At 40.3% G+C, this 20065-nt stretch overlaps 2 protein-coding genes across 2 annotated transcripts in view; one reads left to right on the top strand and one right to left on the bottom strand.

Moving 5' to 3' along the window:
* Positions 1-14837, top strand: part of MATN2 (matrilin 2) — a 64467-nt gene extending 49630 nt beyond the window's left edge. The window contains 8 exon segments of the mRNA XM_009324403.1: positions 1246-1368; positions 2334-2456; positions 3059-3472; positions 6657-6809; positions 10837-10908; positions 11476-11586; positions 11839-11934; positions 14616-14837. Of these exon segments, the coding sequence (XP_009322678.1) occupies positions 1246-1368; positions 2334-2456; positions 3059-3472; positions 6657-6809; positions 10837-10908; positions 11476-11586; positions 11839-11934; positions 14616-14668 (1145 nt within the window). The 3' untranslated portion in view covers positions 14669-14837.
* A 1677-nt stretch (positions 14838-16514) lies between these two features.
* RPL30 (ribosomal protein L30) overlaps positions 16515-20065 on the bottom strand; it is a 6334-nt gene continuing 2783 nt past the window's right edge. The window contains exons 2-4 of the mRNA XM_009324440.1: positions 19169-19314; positions 17926-18056; positions 16515-16682 (exon numbers count right to left, since the gene is read on the bottom strand). Of these exons, the coding sequence (XP_009322715.1) occupies positions 16633-16682; positions 17926-18056; positions 19169-19314 (327 nt within the window). The 3' untranslated portion in view covers positions 16515-16632. The remainder of the gene's footprint in view (positions 16683-17925; positions 18057-19168; positions 19315-20065) is intronic.

The following is a 20065-nucleotide window of genomic DNA, read 5'->3' as shown; positions in this document are numbered from 1 at the left end:
GATTCTGTTTATAAACCACAAATGTGTCCGAGTTGCACACAGCTGTGCATAAGCAGATGCTAATTTTTACTTACATGATAATTTCTTCTTTATCTGCTATAATAGGATCTAGTTTAGATTGCCATGTCTTAAATGTAATGCTTGTTGAGTTAGAAGATTGTCCTCTGTAGAAGTTTATGGAATTTTTGTATTCGCAGCATGAGACCTCCAGGTAATTTGGCTCAGATTGAAGTTCTTGTAAACATATAAGTTTTTCTTTCCTACACATTAAACCTAAGTATTTTGCTGAAGAGTCAGTCTGAACTTGGCTGTCAGTACTGTTCTACTTTCTATGTAAAGGTAGTGTGTTAGCATTAGCATTAGCATCTCCATTAGCAATTGAGAATATTTTCTTTTGTGTTGCGGTGAAACAGAAACAGGGAATGCTGATAGATGGCTCCACTTCTTTCTGTACTTTCTCCCCATCTATCCTCCTTGAAGAGGTTTTAACCAACTGGTTTTAACATTGCAGTCATGCAAATCCTCCCATCAATTTTCAGCAATAGCAGTTAGATTTTTATTTATCCTCTTAAATGAGTAGTTCCTATTCTTCTGGGGTTTGTTTATGCAGACTCTTGGCATTGATGTAAGGAAGTTGAAGAATTATTTTGCTTCATGTCCTGTGGTGTTTTGCTTAATTTTGTTTTTACCAGCATGAATTTGTGCTAAATGACTGTACTAAATTATTCCTTCCTTTCACTCTTACTGCTCTTAATGTAAAGTCCTCTTCCTTAATCTAGTCAGATTAATCCTAAAATGATTTATTGTCAGTGGGAAACCATCCGAACCATGCAATTCTTTCTGCTCAGATGGTAAAGAACTCATCGTCCATGTATGCTAAGCTGTCTGTCATTTAACTAGCCAGAGATTTGCTTTCAGTTTGCAGGCTTCCATCTTTCTTTGCTCATGGGATTACCCCCACAGTTTTTGTATTTATAAAAAAAATTTAACTAGTGAACGACATTAAATATTATCTAACTATTCCCAGGCAAGGATATTTGCAAATCAGTCAACCATGGCTGTGAACATGCTTGCATTAATGCTGGTGATTCGTTTGTTTGTAAGTGTCAGGAGGGATTCCTGCTAAGAGAAGATGGAAAAACATGCAAAAGTAAGTAGTCTGATATTTATCAGCATACTTTTTATCTGCAGCTCATGCTTGTGTAGAAATGCATTAACCAGAAAAGAGCTGTCATCTGTTTTCAGATAAAGATGTTTGCAAATCAGTCAACCATGGCTGTGAACATGTTTGTGTTAATACTGATGATTCGTATATCTGCAAATGCCATGACGGGTTCCTACTGAGAGAAGATGGGAAAACCTGCAGGAGTAAGTAGCATGAGAACTTAATTTGATGAATTACACGTATAATCGAGGCCTCGGCTGATGTATGTTGACTACCAACTCTTGTTTGCAGACAAGGATGTTTGCAATTCAGTCAACCATGGCTGTGAACAGGTTTGTGTGAATACTGAAGATTCCTACATCTGCAAGTGTCATGACAAATTCATACTGAAGGAAGATGGAAAGACATGTAGATGTGAGTAGCCTGAGCTGTAGAAGTATGGTTTTATTTGAGGCTTTTAAGTGTTGCGGCTGTGAGTATTTGCACATGTGTACATTTGTGATTTCCAACTATTTGAGCTGGTTACTAAAAGATAATTCTCTCTCCTAATGAACCTCACCTCACAAACTCCATCCACTCTTCTCAGATAAAGATGTTTGCAACTCAGTTGACCATGGCTGTGAACATATTTGTGTTAATACTGATGATTCCTATATCTGCAAGTGTCATGAGGACTTCATACTGAGGGAAGATGGGAAAACTTGTAGGAGTAAGTTGTTTAATTTTTGTTTTGTACTTCCTGTTAATGAAACACACTATCCAACAGTAGTGTGTTATTTGTGTCTTTAATATAGAATCAACTTCATGGAAGTGAGCTCCTTCATTGAAGACTATTGCCATAATTTTTACATTTTGTGAAAGTTTTTTACCTAGCTGTGCTAATTATAATTTTCATTATTCCAAGGTAAAAATATCTGCAAAACAGTCAACCATGGTTGTGAACATGCCTGTGTTCCAACTGGCGATTCATACACGTGTCAGTGTCACAAGGGGTTTATTTTGAGGCAAGACAGGAAAACGTGCAGGAGTGAGTAGCTGAAATTTTTATGGGGAATATGTTTTTTCAGTCATAAAAGAAATAACAGACTTAATTTCACTCAAAGCTTGTTCATGCCAGTTTTGCATTTGAGAAATGGTCTAATAAGGAAATTCTCTTAACAATTCTCAGATAAAGACCTGTGTAAATCCATTGACCATGGCTGTGAACATGTGTGCGTTAATAATAACAATTCATACAGCTGTCAGTGCCATGAAGGTTTTGTCCTGCGACAAGATGGGAAAACATGTCAAAGTAAGTAACTCAGTATGTCTGTCAGCTGCTCTTCTCTGGCATTGCTCCATAAATGAACAAAGATGTTATACTCTTTTGTCATACATTCTTCAAATATCATGTTTGGAGTCTTTGAATTTATAAATACGTTAAATAGAATACATACCAATATTTCAATTTTTCCTAGATAAAGATGTCTGCAAATCAGTTGCCCATGGTTGTGAACATATTTGTGTTAATATTGACGATTCATACATCTGCAAATGCCAGAAGGGATACGTACTGAAAGAGGATCAGAAAACATGCAGAAGTAAGTACAGTTTATTTAGAAAGCATTTGTGTCTTTAATTTCTAAAATTACTTGACCTCACTTCAAATGCCTCATTTCAAAAAATGCTATATAATGTGATTATATTTTTGTTAAACTTTTGGTCATAGGCACACTCTTAGCTTTTGATATAGACTGTACACAACATCTTCAGACATGCTGGCAATGTTGAATGAGCCAGGAACAAGGTACTCTAGATGATCTCTGAGTTTATGCAGTCCCTGGGTATCTAGGTCCCTTTTCCAGCTTTGTGGAGTTTTTTCATGATCTGAACGCTCTGCTGCTTATTTCACAGCATGCACTGAAGGCCCACTTGACCTGGTGTTTGTGATTGATGGATCAAAAAGTCTCGGAGAGGATAATTTTGAAATTGTAAAACAATTTGTCTTGGGAATCTTGGATTCACTTGAGATTTCACCCAAAGCTGCTCGAGTTGGTTTGCTTCAGTATTCCACTGAAGTTCACACAGAGTTTACATTAAGGCAGTTCAGCTCAGCCAAAGACATGAAGAAAGCTGTATTGCAAATGAAATACATGGGGCGAGGTTCCATGACAGGACTGGCTCTGAAGCAAATGTTTGAGAGAAGTTTCACAGAAACAGAAGGAGCAAGACCATTTTCAGCAAATGTCCCTCGAATCTCCATCGTGTTTACGGATGGACGAGCCCAAGATGAAGTCTCCGAGTGGGCTGCTAGAGCAAAGCGAAACGGTATGTGGAGATGTTTTTGACTCATTCTAAAAGGCAAATATCGTTAGAAATAAGATGCGGTAATAGTATGGATGTGCTACAGTATGTGCTAATCAAGAGAGCATTTGCCATAGCAGTCTGGGTAGTACAGCGACCACTGTAGCAGAACATTGGATCTCTGGTGTTCACAGGAACCTTTGCTACAAGGCATGTATGTCATCCCTAGTGCGGGACCCATGATGAATGTCTCACCACTGGGGTTCCGTGCCATCCACAGTTAGTGGTACTACCCACCTGGCATGCCATGCAGTGCCCTGAACATATCCACTAAGGGTAGACATTTGATACAGAGATTTGGGAACACTGGGAACTTCATCAAAAATTCTAAGCAAGCAGTAAAAAACCCCCAACCTGTCTCTTCAAAATACAGAAATCTATCCTCCTGAGAAATACTATGGTAGTAATTGGTTATGGTATAATTTCCTTTACATATATTCTGTATTTTTATCCAATTTTATAGTGCTGATTGTGTTCTGGAAGGAAGACGGGTCCTCTTTACAAAAGGTTATAGCTGTAGTACTGTCTGTCTTTCTGTTTCTATGTGCCTTATGAGGTCATATGCTGAAATGTAACTGAAAACTGGTGATTTTTAATTTAGAATATGTCTGGGCAGAAATCCATCCTCTAGGACACCTGTACCACAAATCAGAAACTTTTCAGCTGTTTAGCAGAGTCAACTGAAAATTTTCAAAACTTTTCAAGAAAGTAAAGGATCCCTTTTTTCTCTGCAAAATATTTTCTATTTTATGAGAAACTGCTTTAAGAACCATGGCAGATGGCCCACAACACAGAGAAAATAGACTTTAGAAGATGCTGCACATCATCTTTCTGTTCTTGTTTTACTGATTTGATATATCAATCATAACTTGATACATGATTAGAATAGTGTTGGTCAGGACTGATAACTCTCTTAACAAGAAAAGGGAAAAATGTCCAATGATATGAGAAGAGCATGTGCTAACAAGGGTGCCATTACAATGAAATATAAACAAAGTGTTTTTTAAAATATTAAAAACAAAACCAAAGATTTATATGCTAACTAGTGAGATCTGGGAAAGTACGTGGAGGATTTACAGGACTGAAGAAGGAAAGAAGTACAAGCCAACCTTGCTTACTTACAAAATACACTGATACTTGTAATGCTACAAGCCAAATCCATCCCCTGTGTAATTGCAGCATAGGCAATGTAGTAATGCTTAATATGAAATTGGCCTTGAATGCTTTATCACTGATATCTCCAGGTCTTTAAAAAGCAACAGACCTCAGCATGACTGGACCGTTCATTAAATTGAATCAGCTTCTGGTGAATGTTTTACTTTCCTGGCTAAAGTGCAATGGTAGGCAGATTCATGACGAAAAGTAAGGAGATGCTTACGTTAAATGTTAAAGAGTTGGAAAATGCGTATTTTATGATGTTATCAGGCCCAGGATTGTTCAGCAAAAAGGTTGAAGTTGCAATTCAGTGAGTGTGTAGCTGTTATTACCCTGTGATAATAAAGAGATACCAAACCTCCTCATCCTAAGTTTTATCTGAAACCAACCAGCTGAGAAGGTGTCGTAGTTTAACCCCAGCCAGCAACTCAGCACCACACAGCCGCTCGCTCACTCCCCCCGGTGGGATGGGGGAGAGAATCGGAAGGGTAGAAGTGAGAAAACTCGTGGGTTGAGATAAAGACAGTTTAATAGGTAAAGCAAAAGCCATGCACGCAAGAAAAGCAAAACAAGGAATTCATTCGCTGCCTCCCATCGGCAGGCAGGTGTTCAGCCATCTCCAGGAAAGCAGGGCTCCATCATGCGTAATGGTTACTCGGGAAGGCAAATGCCATCACTCCGAATAGCCCCTCCTTCCTTCTTCTTCCCCCAGCTTTATACATTAAGCATGATGTCATCTGGTATGGAACATCCCTTTGGTCAGTTGGGGTCAGCTGTCCTGGCTGTGTCCCCTTCCAGCTCCTTGTGCACCCCCAGCCTACTCGCTGGTGGGGTGGTGTGAGGAGCAGAAAAGGCCTTGACTCTGTGTAAGCACTGCTCAGCAATAACTAAAACATCCCTGTATTATCAACACTGTTTTCAGCACAAATCCAAAACATAGCCCCATACCAGCTACTATGAAGAAAATTAACTCTACCCCAGCCAAAACCAGCACAGAAGGCAGCTTCTGCTCTTCAATCTTATAAAAGAGCTTGAAATACTATGAAGCTAATAGTTGTATTATGAATCACAAAATCAGTACTAGTTGTGGACATTTTCTAAGCCAGAACTGATGTAAAGAGAATTGTTGTATCAAAGCATATGTTCATGAGAATAAAAAAATAACTGCTGAAAAAGGGGATATTGAAGATCACTATGTTTTGTATTCATTTCTTGTTTAAAATCTGGCCGGAGAGGGTTGTGAACCACTTCCTCCTTCCCCGCTTTCAGAGTGAAGAAAACTACAAATCCTCATTTACTTTCTCCCTGGCACCGCACCCCTGCTGGGGAAATACTTGTCCCGAGCATCCCCGTTGCAAGGCTCTCTCTCTCCTAGCCACACAAATCGTTTCATTTCCCCTGTTCTTACCCTCGTAGGTCTGGGTGCCTTTGCAGTGCCTCCCAGCCCACTAGTGTCCCTTGGAGTGCGAGAATCTATTCTCAATGTGCTCTGAGGATTTTGATGAAACACTAAGTCTTCATATTGTTCTAAAAAAGTTACTGCCGTCTTTCAGGATTCTGCCCCATTTGCTAATATATAACAAGTCTTCCCATCAACCCCGTAATAGCTTTATTGCACACACCCTGCGTGCACAGACACACACAATCCAGGAACTTTCAGTGCAACTGAACGGCTGACTTGTGTGATTCTCTTGGATGTTTTGCAGTACTCTTTCTGGCTTCATTTACTATCAGTAGTGGCCAGGCAACTGTCATCTCTAACTTAAAAACTATCTGTTAAATTACAGCAAAGCAGTGAGTTTTACACATCTCTCAATAACTAAAGCATATTAAGCCTGTTCAAAACCAATTTTGAAGTTACACAGCATATACATTTCTTGTGCTCTCCCTTTCTCTCTCTCTCAAATGACTAATGCTCATATTTTCCTTTCATGGAGAAACAAGGGTTTAGAACTGCTCATGTAATAATTATGTGCAATTTCTTTTGAATCAGGTATAATTATCTATGCCATTGGAATAGGAAAAGCAATTGAGGAAGAACTGCTGGAAATTGCTTCTGAGCCATCATATAAACATCTCTTCTATGCTGAGGATTTCACAGCCATGGAGGATATAAGTGAAGCGCTGAGAGCCCAAATCTGTGAAGGTAAGAGTATTCCACTTTCATTGAGATAGAAAAGGAATGAATGCTTATAGATTTTTTGCAGGCCTAAAAGGACAACTAGCGTCATAGTATAGGTCACAGATCATTTGTATCATACATTGCAAGGCATAAGTCACTCACGGTAATTTTTCTGCCCTTTAATATGTGAGGAATAGATACCCTTAATCTATCACCGGGTAAAGGTATATAATAATTGTCTTTATTTTAATAAAGGTTGCATAAAATGTACACTTCTGTGCCTGAAAGAATCAATTGCTCCCTCCCCTTCCTTTTTCTACAGTTAAGTCAGCCATGCACTGAACCCCACCCTGCCAAAGAAGCATGATCTACTTCATTAGGAATGTGGGAAAATAATCAGGGATTTGTAATGTCTTAATGAGAATAAAAAATTACTCTTAAGACCAGTGGCAAAAACCTAAACCACAGCAAAAGAAATCATCAAGAGCTATTGCGCGTACTTACAGAAGACTAAAAATAGTTCATCGAACATACATTCACAGCTACAAAGAGTGGATCTCAGTTATGCATAAGCTCCAAGTTTTGCTCCACAAACGTGGAAGGCTTGTTCCAGAAAGCACCCTTCCTCACTCTGGCACAAACAGCCTCTGTATAAACATTCCCAGCTGAAGTTTTGCAAGGGGAAGGGGGAATGTGAGCTGGGACGAAAGCTGTTCAGCCAGAGAGAGGACAGCAGGTCTCTTCCACTCACACATTCCCAGGACTCGGTATTATTTGTACATTCAAATTGGTACCTGAAGGAAAATTCAGAAACGTCAATGTGAATAATATTAGTCATAGCACTAGAATTGTGCAAGATTTCACTAGCTTTTATTTGGTTGGTTTTTTTGGAATTAAATGCAAACTGGATTTATTTTCTTCTTTAACGTTACTGTGTAAAATTGGCTGGCAAGCAGCAGTGCATTTCTTCCTTATACAGACGTCAAGTAAGAATCTGAAAAAAAGAATCTGAGAATGTTTCCTAGCTTGTATATTCTTTGTGTTTCTCTCAGTCCTAAGAAGTCCTAGTTCCATCTTTCTGAAATACAAAATACTATGATAACATGAAACCAAGCCTGTTCAATTAACCTTCTTACTAGGCAGATAATCTGCTGATGACAGCATGTCATCTTAAAAGCTTGGGGAGACGCCAAAGCCAAAACTGTCTGGCAACCGGTATAATTCTTCTCACTCATTAGCAACCCCCAGAGCTCTGTGATGGAAATGCATCCTTCAGGTACCCACAGCAGTGTTTAAAAAAAATAAAAAGAAAATCGTGGTTGCTAAACTACATTACTTACCATATGAAAAATAAGTAAATCCTGCCCCTTTGTGGCAGTTTCTAGACTACACCTCTAGTAACTGGCCAGAGCTGGTGTGACTCAGCTTCTGTCCTCCTCCTCTCTCACCAACAGGGAATGCCTCACACCTGTGAACTGGGGACTGATCCAGTCTTGTTTTTCTGGTCACTCCAGGATTACCTATTGCTCAGCTCACTCCACCAGAAATTCTGCTTCCAAGCCTGTTACACAAGATGAAAGTTCTTTTTTTTTCCCCCTCTATTTTGGTTTACAGCCTAAATTTTTTCCCTCCTTTGCAACAGCAGTAATTTCATTTTTACTCTAGCCTTGGTCCTTAGCCGAGGACTCCTGAGGCTCCAGCCTGTGAGGGCAGTGGGAGACCCTCTGAACCTCATGGACTCCACTGACAAAGCCTCTCCTTCCCAGTCCCAGCTGCGGATGGGCTGCATGTTTCCAAGTAAAACAGAAGCCCTCCAAATCTCTTTTGGGGTAAGGCTTTTTCCTTTCATTGTGCAAGAAAGCATCAGCCTTGTAGAATAGCTGCTGATTACTATTAATTATTCTTGATGACTAGTAGTAAAAAAAAAAAAGTGGTTTTCTCTTTTGCCTCTTATTAAGAGGAATTCAGTCAGAAGGTTCCCATTCATTGTCTTGGTTCATGTTCATTTCTCATCTGACTGGAAGCACTAACAAAGCTACAGCAGTCATACATAATATGCACTCATGATTGCCTCTTCACCCCTGTTCTGAGCATATGCATGATGGGAGCCTTTAATTACATGGTCACATAATATTTCTGTCACAAGACCCCAGCCCTGATCAGATGACAGTACTCAGCAGCCTGCTGGTTAACATTCTGTTCCTCTTCCAAATGGTGGATCATTATCATTACTGCAAATAGCCAGCCACTGCTTTTGAAGATACTTTCTCACAGGCTTTTCCTAACAAAATACTTGGGGTTTGTTACAAAACAGAACACTAAAAACAAACACCCAACTTTAGCATTGTTTCCCAACAAATTTGAATATTTACGTTCACTGCACTGACTTCACCAAGGGACTCAGGGTTAGCAGCCTCTGTCACTACTTGTCTGATTATTCACAGCCTTACAGAGGTGATGAGATCAGAAATCTTTGGGCCCCGACAAGTCTCTGAAGCCTGAAGAGGAGTTTATGAAATGCCCAAATTCCCATCCCAAACTGGAGACCTTCTGCCACACCTCTACCAGTGTATCCATCAGTCTTCTTTCCTGTCCCTTACGTCTGAATCCTAATTACTTGTCTATACCAGCCCAGTGTCCAAAGCTTAAACTTTTCAGGTCAGTTCCTCTGCTCTTCCTAGACAGCCTCCTCATTAGCCTACAGCTCATAAATGACTTCTAGAGCAAGTCATTACCCAGGGTCAAACACTCAAGTTTCATCTTACCCGTTTCTTCCCTCCTACACTGGAGATCTCACCATCCTTGTTCCCAGTTGATCATTCTTCTGCTAGACTCCTCACCCAGTTTGTTTCATTCCTTACCTGGTGATCTCATCCCACACTTCTCTGCCCTGAACTCTTCTCCAAAATCTGTGTTCCCTCCATCAGCTGGTTCCCACGCAGACTTTTTGGTGTGTATATAAATATTGTAGTTCTGCCCACTGAACTCTGGTCTTCTCACTCAGCCACTCATCCCTCTTCATTCCCTGTTCCTCATGCTGTCATTCCAGCCCCCACCAAGAGGGTCTCATCTCCTTCCCACAGCAACTTAGTACAGCTGCGTATTATTGTGCATCTGCCAAAATTCACTAGACCAACAGAGATCCCAATAGCTGTAACAAACCTGTGGGACCCAGAAGCATCTTCCACCTCCCTACTGCATCTTCAGGGCCTATCAGGAGAGTTTGCACATTCACCTTTTACCCTCACGCATTCAACTCTCAGTGAAGGAACTCTGGGTATATATATATAACGGCTCCACAAATAATTGAAGGTGAAGTATTTATTTTCTAGAAAAGAACCCATTCTTAAGGAACCAAAGCTGCCTCTATGTTACCCTCTTGCGGCAAGAAAGGGGCAGTGCACAGAATGACTCTCGAGGTGGTTGTATCTACATATAAAATAGGTTTCCATTTCTTTCCAGACACCCTTTGACTAAAAAGATCGGTGTGTGGAGTCTGAAATAAATTCCTACATTTTAAAGGCTGTGCTTCATGAATTAGAAACCTGTATATTTGCTTATAACTGTAGAGCATCAAATAAACTCTACTGCACCCTCGTCACCTAAACACTCCCAATTCCCTGATCAATGTTTCCCATTATAAAGGAGAAAATTGAAGGAGTAAGAAATTTCTTCTTTCTCCAAGCAGTTTTTATTCTTAGTCAGTTCACCCCAAAGCACTGAGGGATGACAATGAAACATACAAGAATTTTCACTAAAGGACACAAAGTAGGTTGCTGTCATTTCAGATTGCTTCACTACTATTAATCTATTCATAAAGCACTTCTGGTTTTGGAAGAGTTCCTGTGATAGTCTGAGTTGCAGGGCAAGTCCTGGAGTGTCCATCAACACTGTACCTCTCCTAAACTGCACAGGTATGAGGCATTCTCAGGTGTTATGAGACAGAGAAACACCAAGTTACTAGTAAGAAACATCTCCATTTCTAGGGAATGTGAACATTTTTATTGCTCCTTTTGTGATCTCATTTCCTTTGGCAATTTCTTTCTACCAGCCTTGAGTGAGTCAGCTCACCAGCAGGATCCATCACCTGGGAGGCTTCGTAAGGCTGGTCCACAGCCTTCAGGTTGGCTGTTTTAATTCAGCATCCTGCTGTCTCCCCAGATCATTGCTAAATTGCCTCTTCATGATGCCTTCTGTAGAAAACCCTAACAGTTCACCTATGAAAGAATTCTTCATCCCATTCCCCTTCCAATCCCCCTCTAAGCCACCCTCCTTTCTGCAATTCAAATCTGCTTTGTACAAAAAATTTGAGATTCACTGTAACAAATGCATGGCTGCATGCTTCTTACACCATCCAAATGAATTACTTCATGGGGAAACTTGTATTTCAACACTGTGCTTTGTATTTTAAAGCATGTTCAGCTTTCAATCACTTCTGTTTCTCACAGGAACCTTCACAACTCCCTTTCAGTTCTGCAACCCACAACTTAAATCACATGTACAGTAAATACAGTCTAACAGCTCGATTCCTCCACATCTTTGTATCCCTAGTCCTCTCCATGAATGAACCTCACTGCAATCAGTGAGATTACTCACTAATTAAGAACTCTGTGCATGTGAGTAGAAAAAAAATACTGTATAATTAAGTGAAGTGGGTTTGATTTTTAGACTTTTGGGGGGTTTCCTGCAGGACCTGAATCAACCACAATAGCCACCACAGATGTCATTGCCTGTCCCAATCTTGCAATACACCACAAGTATCTTTTTGAAGACAGTCACACTCACTCAACAAGAACAACAGGTAATCAGGTTACCTTTGTTTAGAATAATCCAGACTGCTCTTTGAATATATAGGCCTAAGCGTTGTGTCCCATTTCCCAGTATTTACAAAATCTGCCCCAGAGCATTCCTTTGGTAGTAGACCTGTTTTGAGAACAGGAAGCTAGGAAGCTGAATTAAACCTGCTCTGCATTTATAAGTCCTTGTCATTTCCCCCCCATCCCATTCAATTTATTCAGCATTTAGCCTATGCTTGACTGTTTCTGTTTTTCAGCAAAAGCTTCAAAAGGTAAAGACCAGTGCAAATGTGAAAACCTTGTGACATTCCAGAACTATGCAACCAATGAAGTAAGAAAACTCACCCAGCGATATATCCTTTCAAAATAATTGTTTCTTACATGTAAGACAAGGGGGGCAGGTTAAAGGAAACTATAATGCATCAAGTCCAAGCTGTCTCCATAGCTGAAATCAATCTACTGCAATGAAAAGCTAAACTACTTAATAGATAACGTTAATCTCCAAGAAGCAAGGCTTTTAAGATTTGAAATCTGCCTCCCCTTCATAGAAGGGACCAAAATATTAATAAGGATCTTAACTTTTAATAATCCCTTACGGTAAACACCTTCACGGACAGCAAAGAAATGACTGATCAAATTCAAGACTAACACTCTTCGCTTTGGGTTATTTCTTCAGATGGTATTGAAATAGCATTTACTGGCTACAGGAGTCAGAATACAGGAGATGGTTCCCTTCTGAACTGCTTGGTGAAGCACCAGATGCAGTGAGCCATTTAAAGCAATACTCCAAATGAAGAGGAATTGAGAGGACTGAGGTCTGATTAATTTTGCATAAACAAATATACAAATAAAAATTAGCTAAGTGCAGATAGCTAGCTTTCTTCCCCTCCCCCCCCCAAGTTAGTCCGTCTTTTCAAGGGGGGCTGTTAGTACAGTAGCCTTTACACTATCTGTATCATCCACCAGATGTCTCAGGAGACAACAGCAGCAAATTGGCAATACAACTTTCTGCAATATTTTGCATCACGCAGTATTTATGCAGCAAACTCCTGTGTTTTCTCCATGAAAGCTGCTTCTGCCTCATCAAATAAATAGTAAAAAGACATCACATCTTCTATTTTAGTTTTGTAACTGTGTGCAAGATCAGTAAGCGCTTTTTTTCTACACAGAAGAGTGCAGTGATGCCAATAGCTCATAACTGTGTGCTTCCTACGCAAGAACAGCTTCAGGCTGAGGAACCTGTGCAGTTAAGTGTCCAGAGTCAGGCTAACAGAGCCCTCAATGGTCGTGACAGCAGGCAAGACCACAGAGGGCTCTGTTAACCGGTTGCAAAATATTGCCTACCAGTTCAGACCTTACCTCCAGCTATTTTGTGTAACTGCAGCAGCCAGCCTCACCCTGTCTCTCACCTTCGCAAGTGAATCCTTCAGCAGGTAGCTCATGGAATCACGTTCTGATCACTTGATTAATTTTAAATTATTCCATGCAAAGCAGAATTACTTCATAAAGGGGGAGAAAGCCACCGTATAAGTTTATTGCTAGGTGCTTCAAATGCTCATCAACATCTACACTTCTCTGAAGGGACTTCTCCAAAGTCTCCAAGGACACTTTGGAGAAAAATCTCTAGGTCATTTTTCCCACATCGTAGAGCGTTCTCTCCAGACACACACAGTTCCAACCTAGATGCTGACAAGACAGACGACCACTCCTTCCCCCTTCAGCAGAAGCAATAGCCTCTTTACTGTAATCTCCTGCAGCTGGGCTATGAGGAACACTGAGCTTGCTGATAATCAAAGAAAACAGAGCTTAGCAACATGTGCTTTTTTGCTTTACAATTTGAGCAGGCAACCCTGTGATTTTGAGAGTCTGAGAAGGACTCAAGGCAATGGAAAAGCTGCTGACACTGAGCCAGGCACCTGTGCATTTTGATAGGAACAGTGCCAAGCACTTCCCCAGTGCAACCACTGCTTTGAACAGAGTAAGAACTATCCAGTTTCCTCACCATTACAAACCTCATTTCTCTGCCTTATCTGAAGAGCAGCTCGGATACTGAGTGATACACTAGTTCTTGACAACTGCTGAAGACTCTGCTGGCCGGTCCCTATCCCAGGGATCTGGGGGGTGGAGGGAGAGGGAGAACTGGCTACAAGACTAGCTCCAGTTATGGAATATAAATTTAGAGGGACCAATCCAAACTGTCGATGATTTGTATCCAACTACATTCAACATTTTCTATCAGTAGATGAATGCAGTTTCTGCTACTTGAACTTTGCCTCTGTAAACACTTGAGAAACGTTGATATTGCATAGAAAGCAGCTCAAATGATGCTAGCATGCATATAGTAGTCCCTTCTGCATGACAGGCAGTTGAGGAATTACCAAACATAAACCTGATGTATGGGCAGGCTAGCCCCCACAGAAACCGCACTCCCACTCTTGCTCCCATTGCTTCGCATTGCTACGGCTTCTTACTTTCAGTGGAGCCAGCCCTAGATCCCATGGAGTTGCTTGTGCTCTACTCCACATCTGTCTGGAAACCGCTGGCTTTGTAAAAACAATACCCTACACTACACCACCACAGGGCAGGAATATAAGATCATCAGCCGACATTCGTACTGCAGTCATGGAGCTACGTACAGTTTTATTATCTACTGTTAGCTTACATGTAGTTTTCCATATGATTGAGTGAAGCATTTTTTAAACAGCATTAACTAGGATAAATACTTAGCTTCCCTTTAAAATAGAGCAAAATGGCCAATTTTCAGAACCACCAGCCTTTTTAATAAGCTGCAGCCTGAACTCCATGTTGAGGTATGCCTGTTAATGAATGGGGCTTCACACAGCTTTCTCAACTCAGCTGATCAAAGCAGAGTAAGAAAAGAGAGGGGACTAGTTTATCAGGAACTACTGGGAATCAAAGAGGGTAACAAAGAGGAGAAACAAGCAAGTTTATGGACCACCACAATCAGGCAGCTGACACTGATTTTCTATTAATGCATGCCATCGGTAGCTGTCTTTCCTTAACTTTTGTCTACTGGAAGAAATGACAAAGAGAATGGAAGACTTGGAAAACAGGCTAAAATACTGATCAAAATTTCAAGTGTATACTACACTGTATATTTATACATACAAACTTGTCAGAGCTATTTTCTTAAACTGGTTCAAAGTAAAATAACAAATCCTTGTGTCTGAAGTTGAAAAGAGTATTCTGGATCCCTGCATCTATATACTATGTGTTCTGTCTTGCATTGATTGCAGATAAGAAATGTTGAAAATTTTATAAATGATTCAGTAACTAGCAAAAACTCTAATTAAGCAGAACTAAACAACTGAAATAAGCTATGCAAAACAATAAAATGCTGTTATTTTTTGAAGTGAAACCTCCATGTTTTGAAGTACTTTTAGGGTATGAATTTATTTGGCTTGCTTTTCTGTATTTCCCTCCTCCACTCACTCTGCTAGTATTTTAAGCACCCTGTGTGGATATATATAGTTCTATATATACATACGTATATAAAAACAGACAAGTGGGACAGCATTCACAGCAACTAATTTCACTTACATTCTTCCAACAAGAGTAGACTACTGAAATCAGTTGGAAGTAAAACCAGGAATTTATACATTTGTGTTGAAACTATGATGAAAGTAAATGAGTAAAGTGGGAAATCTGCTGGGTTATCAGGGTATCACAATCCCAAGTTTCAAGTACTACTTCTCTTACCACATCCAGACCATGTAACTTCTCCCTACTGTTCCTTGGTCAGCATTCAGTGAATCTCCCAACTTTCCTGAATGCAACTAGTATTTTAATTATGAATTCATTCTTTGGCCAGTACAACTAGCTGCACGCCTGTTCGTCAAACACTAAGACACAAATGAAAACAGCAAATTGCTTCCAGCCATTCTGGCCATCTGAAGTGCCTTGAAGTTTTACTCCTTCCCCTTGGCAGCAACGGCACCCTTCTGCGACCTTTACTTTCACACTAACAGCAGTATCTAAACCATCTCTTGAACTGATCCAAATCTGGGGTTTAATAGGTAGAGACGCCAGCACTTCCTCCTTTGCTTTGATACACGTTGGTTTGCCTCTTTATTAATCTCCAAATGGAAATACACAACTTCATCCATTCTATACCAGAAGCAGAAGTAGTTGCAGCAAAACTAGATTAAGTGATCTCAGATAAGCTCTGAGCGTGCACGGATACGTAACGGCAAGCTTTAAGGTACGCTGTGCTTTGGCATACTTCGGCAAACAGAATGCATGTTCTGCAAGGATACCGGTACATACTGATTTTCATTAGGCATTTCTTTTACCGCATGTCAGCAAAGCACTGGCACCTCTATTAATAATCACTAGTAACAAGGAACATCCTGCAGCCATGGTCTCACACAAAACAGGCACAAATCTGTTCAGACACCAATGTTCTCAGCAATAGTGACTTGAGAACACCAACCCATCTGTCTCTAACACAACATCTTCAAAAAACTAATAAAAAAAGGACTAATTTAAAGTCAGCTTTGAAGAGTTAATTGGTATCTTATTTGAAGTATGATGTTACACATCACATCTAGCAGCTATCCTATTTGACAGATATATATTCTCTTGGAATGAAAAGACAAAGGGGATACTTTGCATTAGTGTTTTGTGATTGACTTGGTAAAAACTGTGTGAATTTTTTTAGTGTAAGTAAACCCTTTGGGGTTCCCCACCAAGATCCCAAATTTGCTACTGTACCTCACATTACAACTTGTTTTTGCATTAGCACTCCAAAACCAAAGAACTACAGAAGCCCTAGCCTGTTGGGATTTGACACCATACTTGCCATGATCAAGTCTTACTCCACTTACCTCTCAAGATCCACAATTTCTAGAGAAAGAAACAGACAAGTTTTGTCCTGTGAAGGTTATTTCTAATAGAACAGGAAACACAGCAGTGGTAATGAATCTTCATTTATATAGTTTGTTCCCTAAAACCAGCAAAGGTATAATACAGATTTTTCTTAAAACAGATCTGTAACCAGTTTTATTGTAGAAATAACACCTTTACAGCATTTACTTCTCACTGGTTTGTTCTGGCATGCTTCTAATGATGTCAGAGTCACCTGAAAAACAAAAATACATTGTTACAAGAGGACCCACAGAAAGAGCCGTTTTCAGGAATAAACCAAAAAGTTAAAAAAAAAACCAACACACTGGTTCTACAAATAGAAAACAACTTAAAAGCAATACAAAGACAGTCTGTTTAGGAAAAAAGCAAGTCATTTTGATGGCTTGATAAAAAAAATACTTGTAACTGTATTTTGCTAATACATACACAGTATTTTTACAATAATTATGTCACTAGCATTTACAAAGCCAGTACTAGAGCAACAATCTAGTCCTGGAGGACACAATGCATAGTTTTAATATAGCGAATGCCTAGCCTCCCCTGATCACGAAAATATCAGGACAGCGAGAATATTCGCATTACGTTACATAGCAATAAGATTTACTTGCAGTTCCTTAGCTTACAGTTAGCCCTCCCCCCCCCTCCAATCAAACCTAAAGGTAACATTCTGAAAACTGAGTTTACAGCTAATACTTGAATACAAGGCAAGCTAAATAAAGTTTTCTGAAGAAACAGCAAATTCAAACTGATGCCACTTGGGGAACATTTGGTGAAAGTTATTACAAAAACCATTAAATCCATGCGTAAGCATTTTGGTCAATAAACAGAACAAAAGATTGTTTCTTCTCTTAGAAGATTTTGGAAAGCGGACGACAAGTCACCTAATTACCAGTCTGTACGAGGAACCTGAGCAACTCTCTGGCACAAAGAGTGCCACCAAACCATAGTAATTACACACAGATTTACAGTTTTAAAACAAAACATTTAATAGAATTTTCAACCCTGGATTAGTATCCACCTGCATATAGGTTATTTTTGTATATATTACTCTGGGAAGCAGGACAACTCGCAATCCTTTGTCTTGGAACAGTCAAACAAGGTTGATGTAAACAGTATGTTGCACAAGCTCATATTCTAGCTGACGGGCTCAGAAACATGTACTATAAAGTTGCTTCCCAGCCACTGAAACCTCATTACAGACCGACAGGGAGACAAACCACACGCTCACAGGGTTTAGCAGTAAAAGGAGCTATGTGCAGACATAAGCAGCAGTAATTTCAGGTTCCAAGAACCTAGAACTCACAAAAGAAGAACAGGATTTTGGTCAGAGGAAATTATAGGACAGCAAAGTATGTCATCGCCTCTGCACGTTACTTCACAGTGCTGCTACTCACAGGTGAGTGGCGGAACCACTGATAACAGTATAGTGACCAAATGGGTATGTAAGAGAGACATACCTGGGTCAATGATAGCCAGTGTGCACACCCTGTAGTATTTTCCACACGCTGTGCCCAATTCAATGTTGTTGCCGCTATAATGATGGACACCAGTCTTGGCAAGCATAGCGTAGTACTCGATCTCCGATTTTCTGAAATTCAAAACCTAGGCGTTACAGTACTGACAAACAATTCTAATTGACTGTAATACAGCGAGAGCAGCTTTAACTCCAATCACACTTAAACCTTACACAGTTTTCCTTCCCACCCAGAAAAACACTTCTGTTCCTTGCCAGCCAACATCACTACTGTGTGGCTCAGGAACCCTTATCCAGAAGTATGCTGAAGGTATGTAACGGCAAACCCACTTCTGAGTGCAAATCCTTGAGGCAGCTCCTCATTTCTACAGGAAAGAAGGGGGATTCAGGACTTTGACTTCCAAAATGTTGTAGGAGCTAAGCCAAAGCGCATAAACCATGACCATTATTAAGGCTGATACCCAGCGGCCAGATGCTGAACAGAGATCTGACTGCAGCTAGCTGTGAAAGAAACTGTGTATTTTTCTTTAAAAAAAAAAAAAAAAGAGTCAATCTATATTCCCTTCTCTTCTGACTTCCACCAGGAGATTCCAGTGGTCAATACTGTTCCTCAAGCACTTTTGGGATCCCCACTAACATGTTGCCTACCATAACAGTCCTGCCATTTCTCAAGCATCTAATTTTGGTTTTCTGCATTTACAGTTTCCCAACTCTGTCAATATCCCTGGAAGACAAAAAGGGCCCAGAAATTCAACACAGAAAATGTCATTCTCAAAAAAGCAATTTCACTGACCAGGATCCTAAATCTATAACTCACTTGGACAGAAAATTTTGTGTGCTTCAAATATTTTAAATCAGTGTCAATTACTAGTTTTCCTACCTGTAAAATTATTTTCCAATATACTACTTTGAAAAAACACAGGAATTCAGTCCCATTATATTCGTAATGAATGCTATCACAGTGTGAAAAGCTTACAGTACCTTCACTAGTGCAAACTCTTTGAATTTGAAAGCTAGAAAAATGTTGGGAAGCATTTCAGCTCATCCAGACCTGAAATCATTACACACCAAACAACCCATCACTTTTATTTCATAGCACTCTGGAATATGCCAGCAAGTATTCTGTATTAATAATTCACTGTAGCTATTAACATGAAGTTCATGCTGTATCTGTGCAAAGAACCAGTCTTAGTTTTAGCGAACTGTTTTTTCATACATCTGCTTACCTCAAAGCAGGACAGTTGTTGGCTAGGATGACAAGCTTGGCTTTGCCCTGCCGAATCATTTTCAGAGTCTGTTTGTATCCTAGCACATATTTACCACTTTTCATAACCAGCTGAAGCCTAGAGTTTATGGACTCTAGGGACTTTTTCTGAAAAAGGTGTAGAAAAGCATTATTGTATGTTACTTTACGTTTTACAAAATGGCAGAGAACATAAGAAAATGAAGACATTCCAAATACAAGCAATCTTGTAATAATTTCCCTATAATTTGCAACACGGAATAAAAAAGCCAGCCTACCATATGAATATGAGAAAGCTTGCGGATAAAGGGGTTGCCGACACTATGTTTTCCCAACTTCATAAAAATACCTCTTACCCACATATCTTACAACTGGAAAATGCATCTTAATGCACTGATGCTGCTGTCTATGCTAATCAGTAACGGCCGGGTGTATTTGGCAGACCTTTAGCAAAGTGCAGCTAGTCAAGTTCAAGTAAATACTACTTCTGCCTTGCAAATCTAAGCCAGGTTTGGAGTACGTCTCTTCCCAGGGCACCTACTAATAGCGATACATCGGTCAGCAGAAACAAGTAATCACATGCAGTACGAGCTGACATTCCAACAGGAGAGGCATGGCGCTCATGACAACAGGTCAAGTGCGTTTGCGAGGACGCCCACCACCATCTAGCAAGAAACCCATGCCTGCCAGAGTCGCTCCAAGAGAAAGGCAAGAACATGGCAGGAAACGCGAAAGCTGAGCTCCACCCGCACCAGGAACTCAGCACCAGCTCCCCCTTCCTCCGGCTAGCACAGAGGCCCTGTAAGCAGCCCCGGATAGTGCGCGGGAGGGATCCGAGGACGGAGAAGCCGGCGGGAGGCGACCGCAGCCTGTGCCAGGA

This window comes from Pygoscelis adeliae, unplaced genomic scaffold (assembly GCF_000699105.1).
Source record: "Pygoscelis adeliae isolate BGI_AS28 unplaced genomic scaffold, ASM69910v1 Scaffold145, whole genome shotgun sequence".
Classification (NCBI taxonomy): Eukaryota; Metazoa; Chordata; class Aves; order Sphenisciformes; family Spheniscidae; genus Pygoscelis; species Pygoscelis adeliae.
This window is presented reverse-complemented; position numbering and strand designations above follow the sequence as displayed.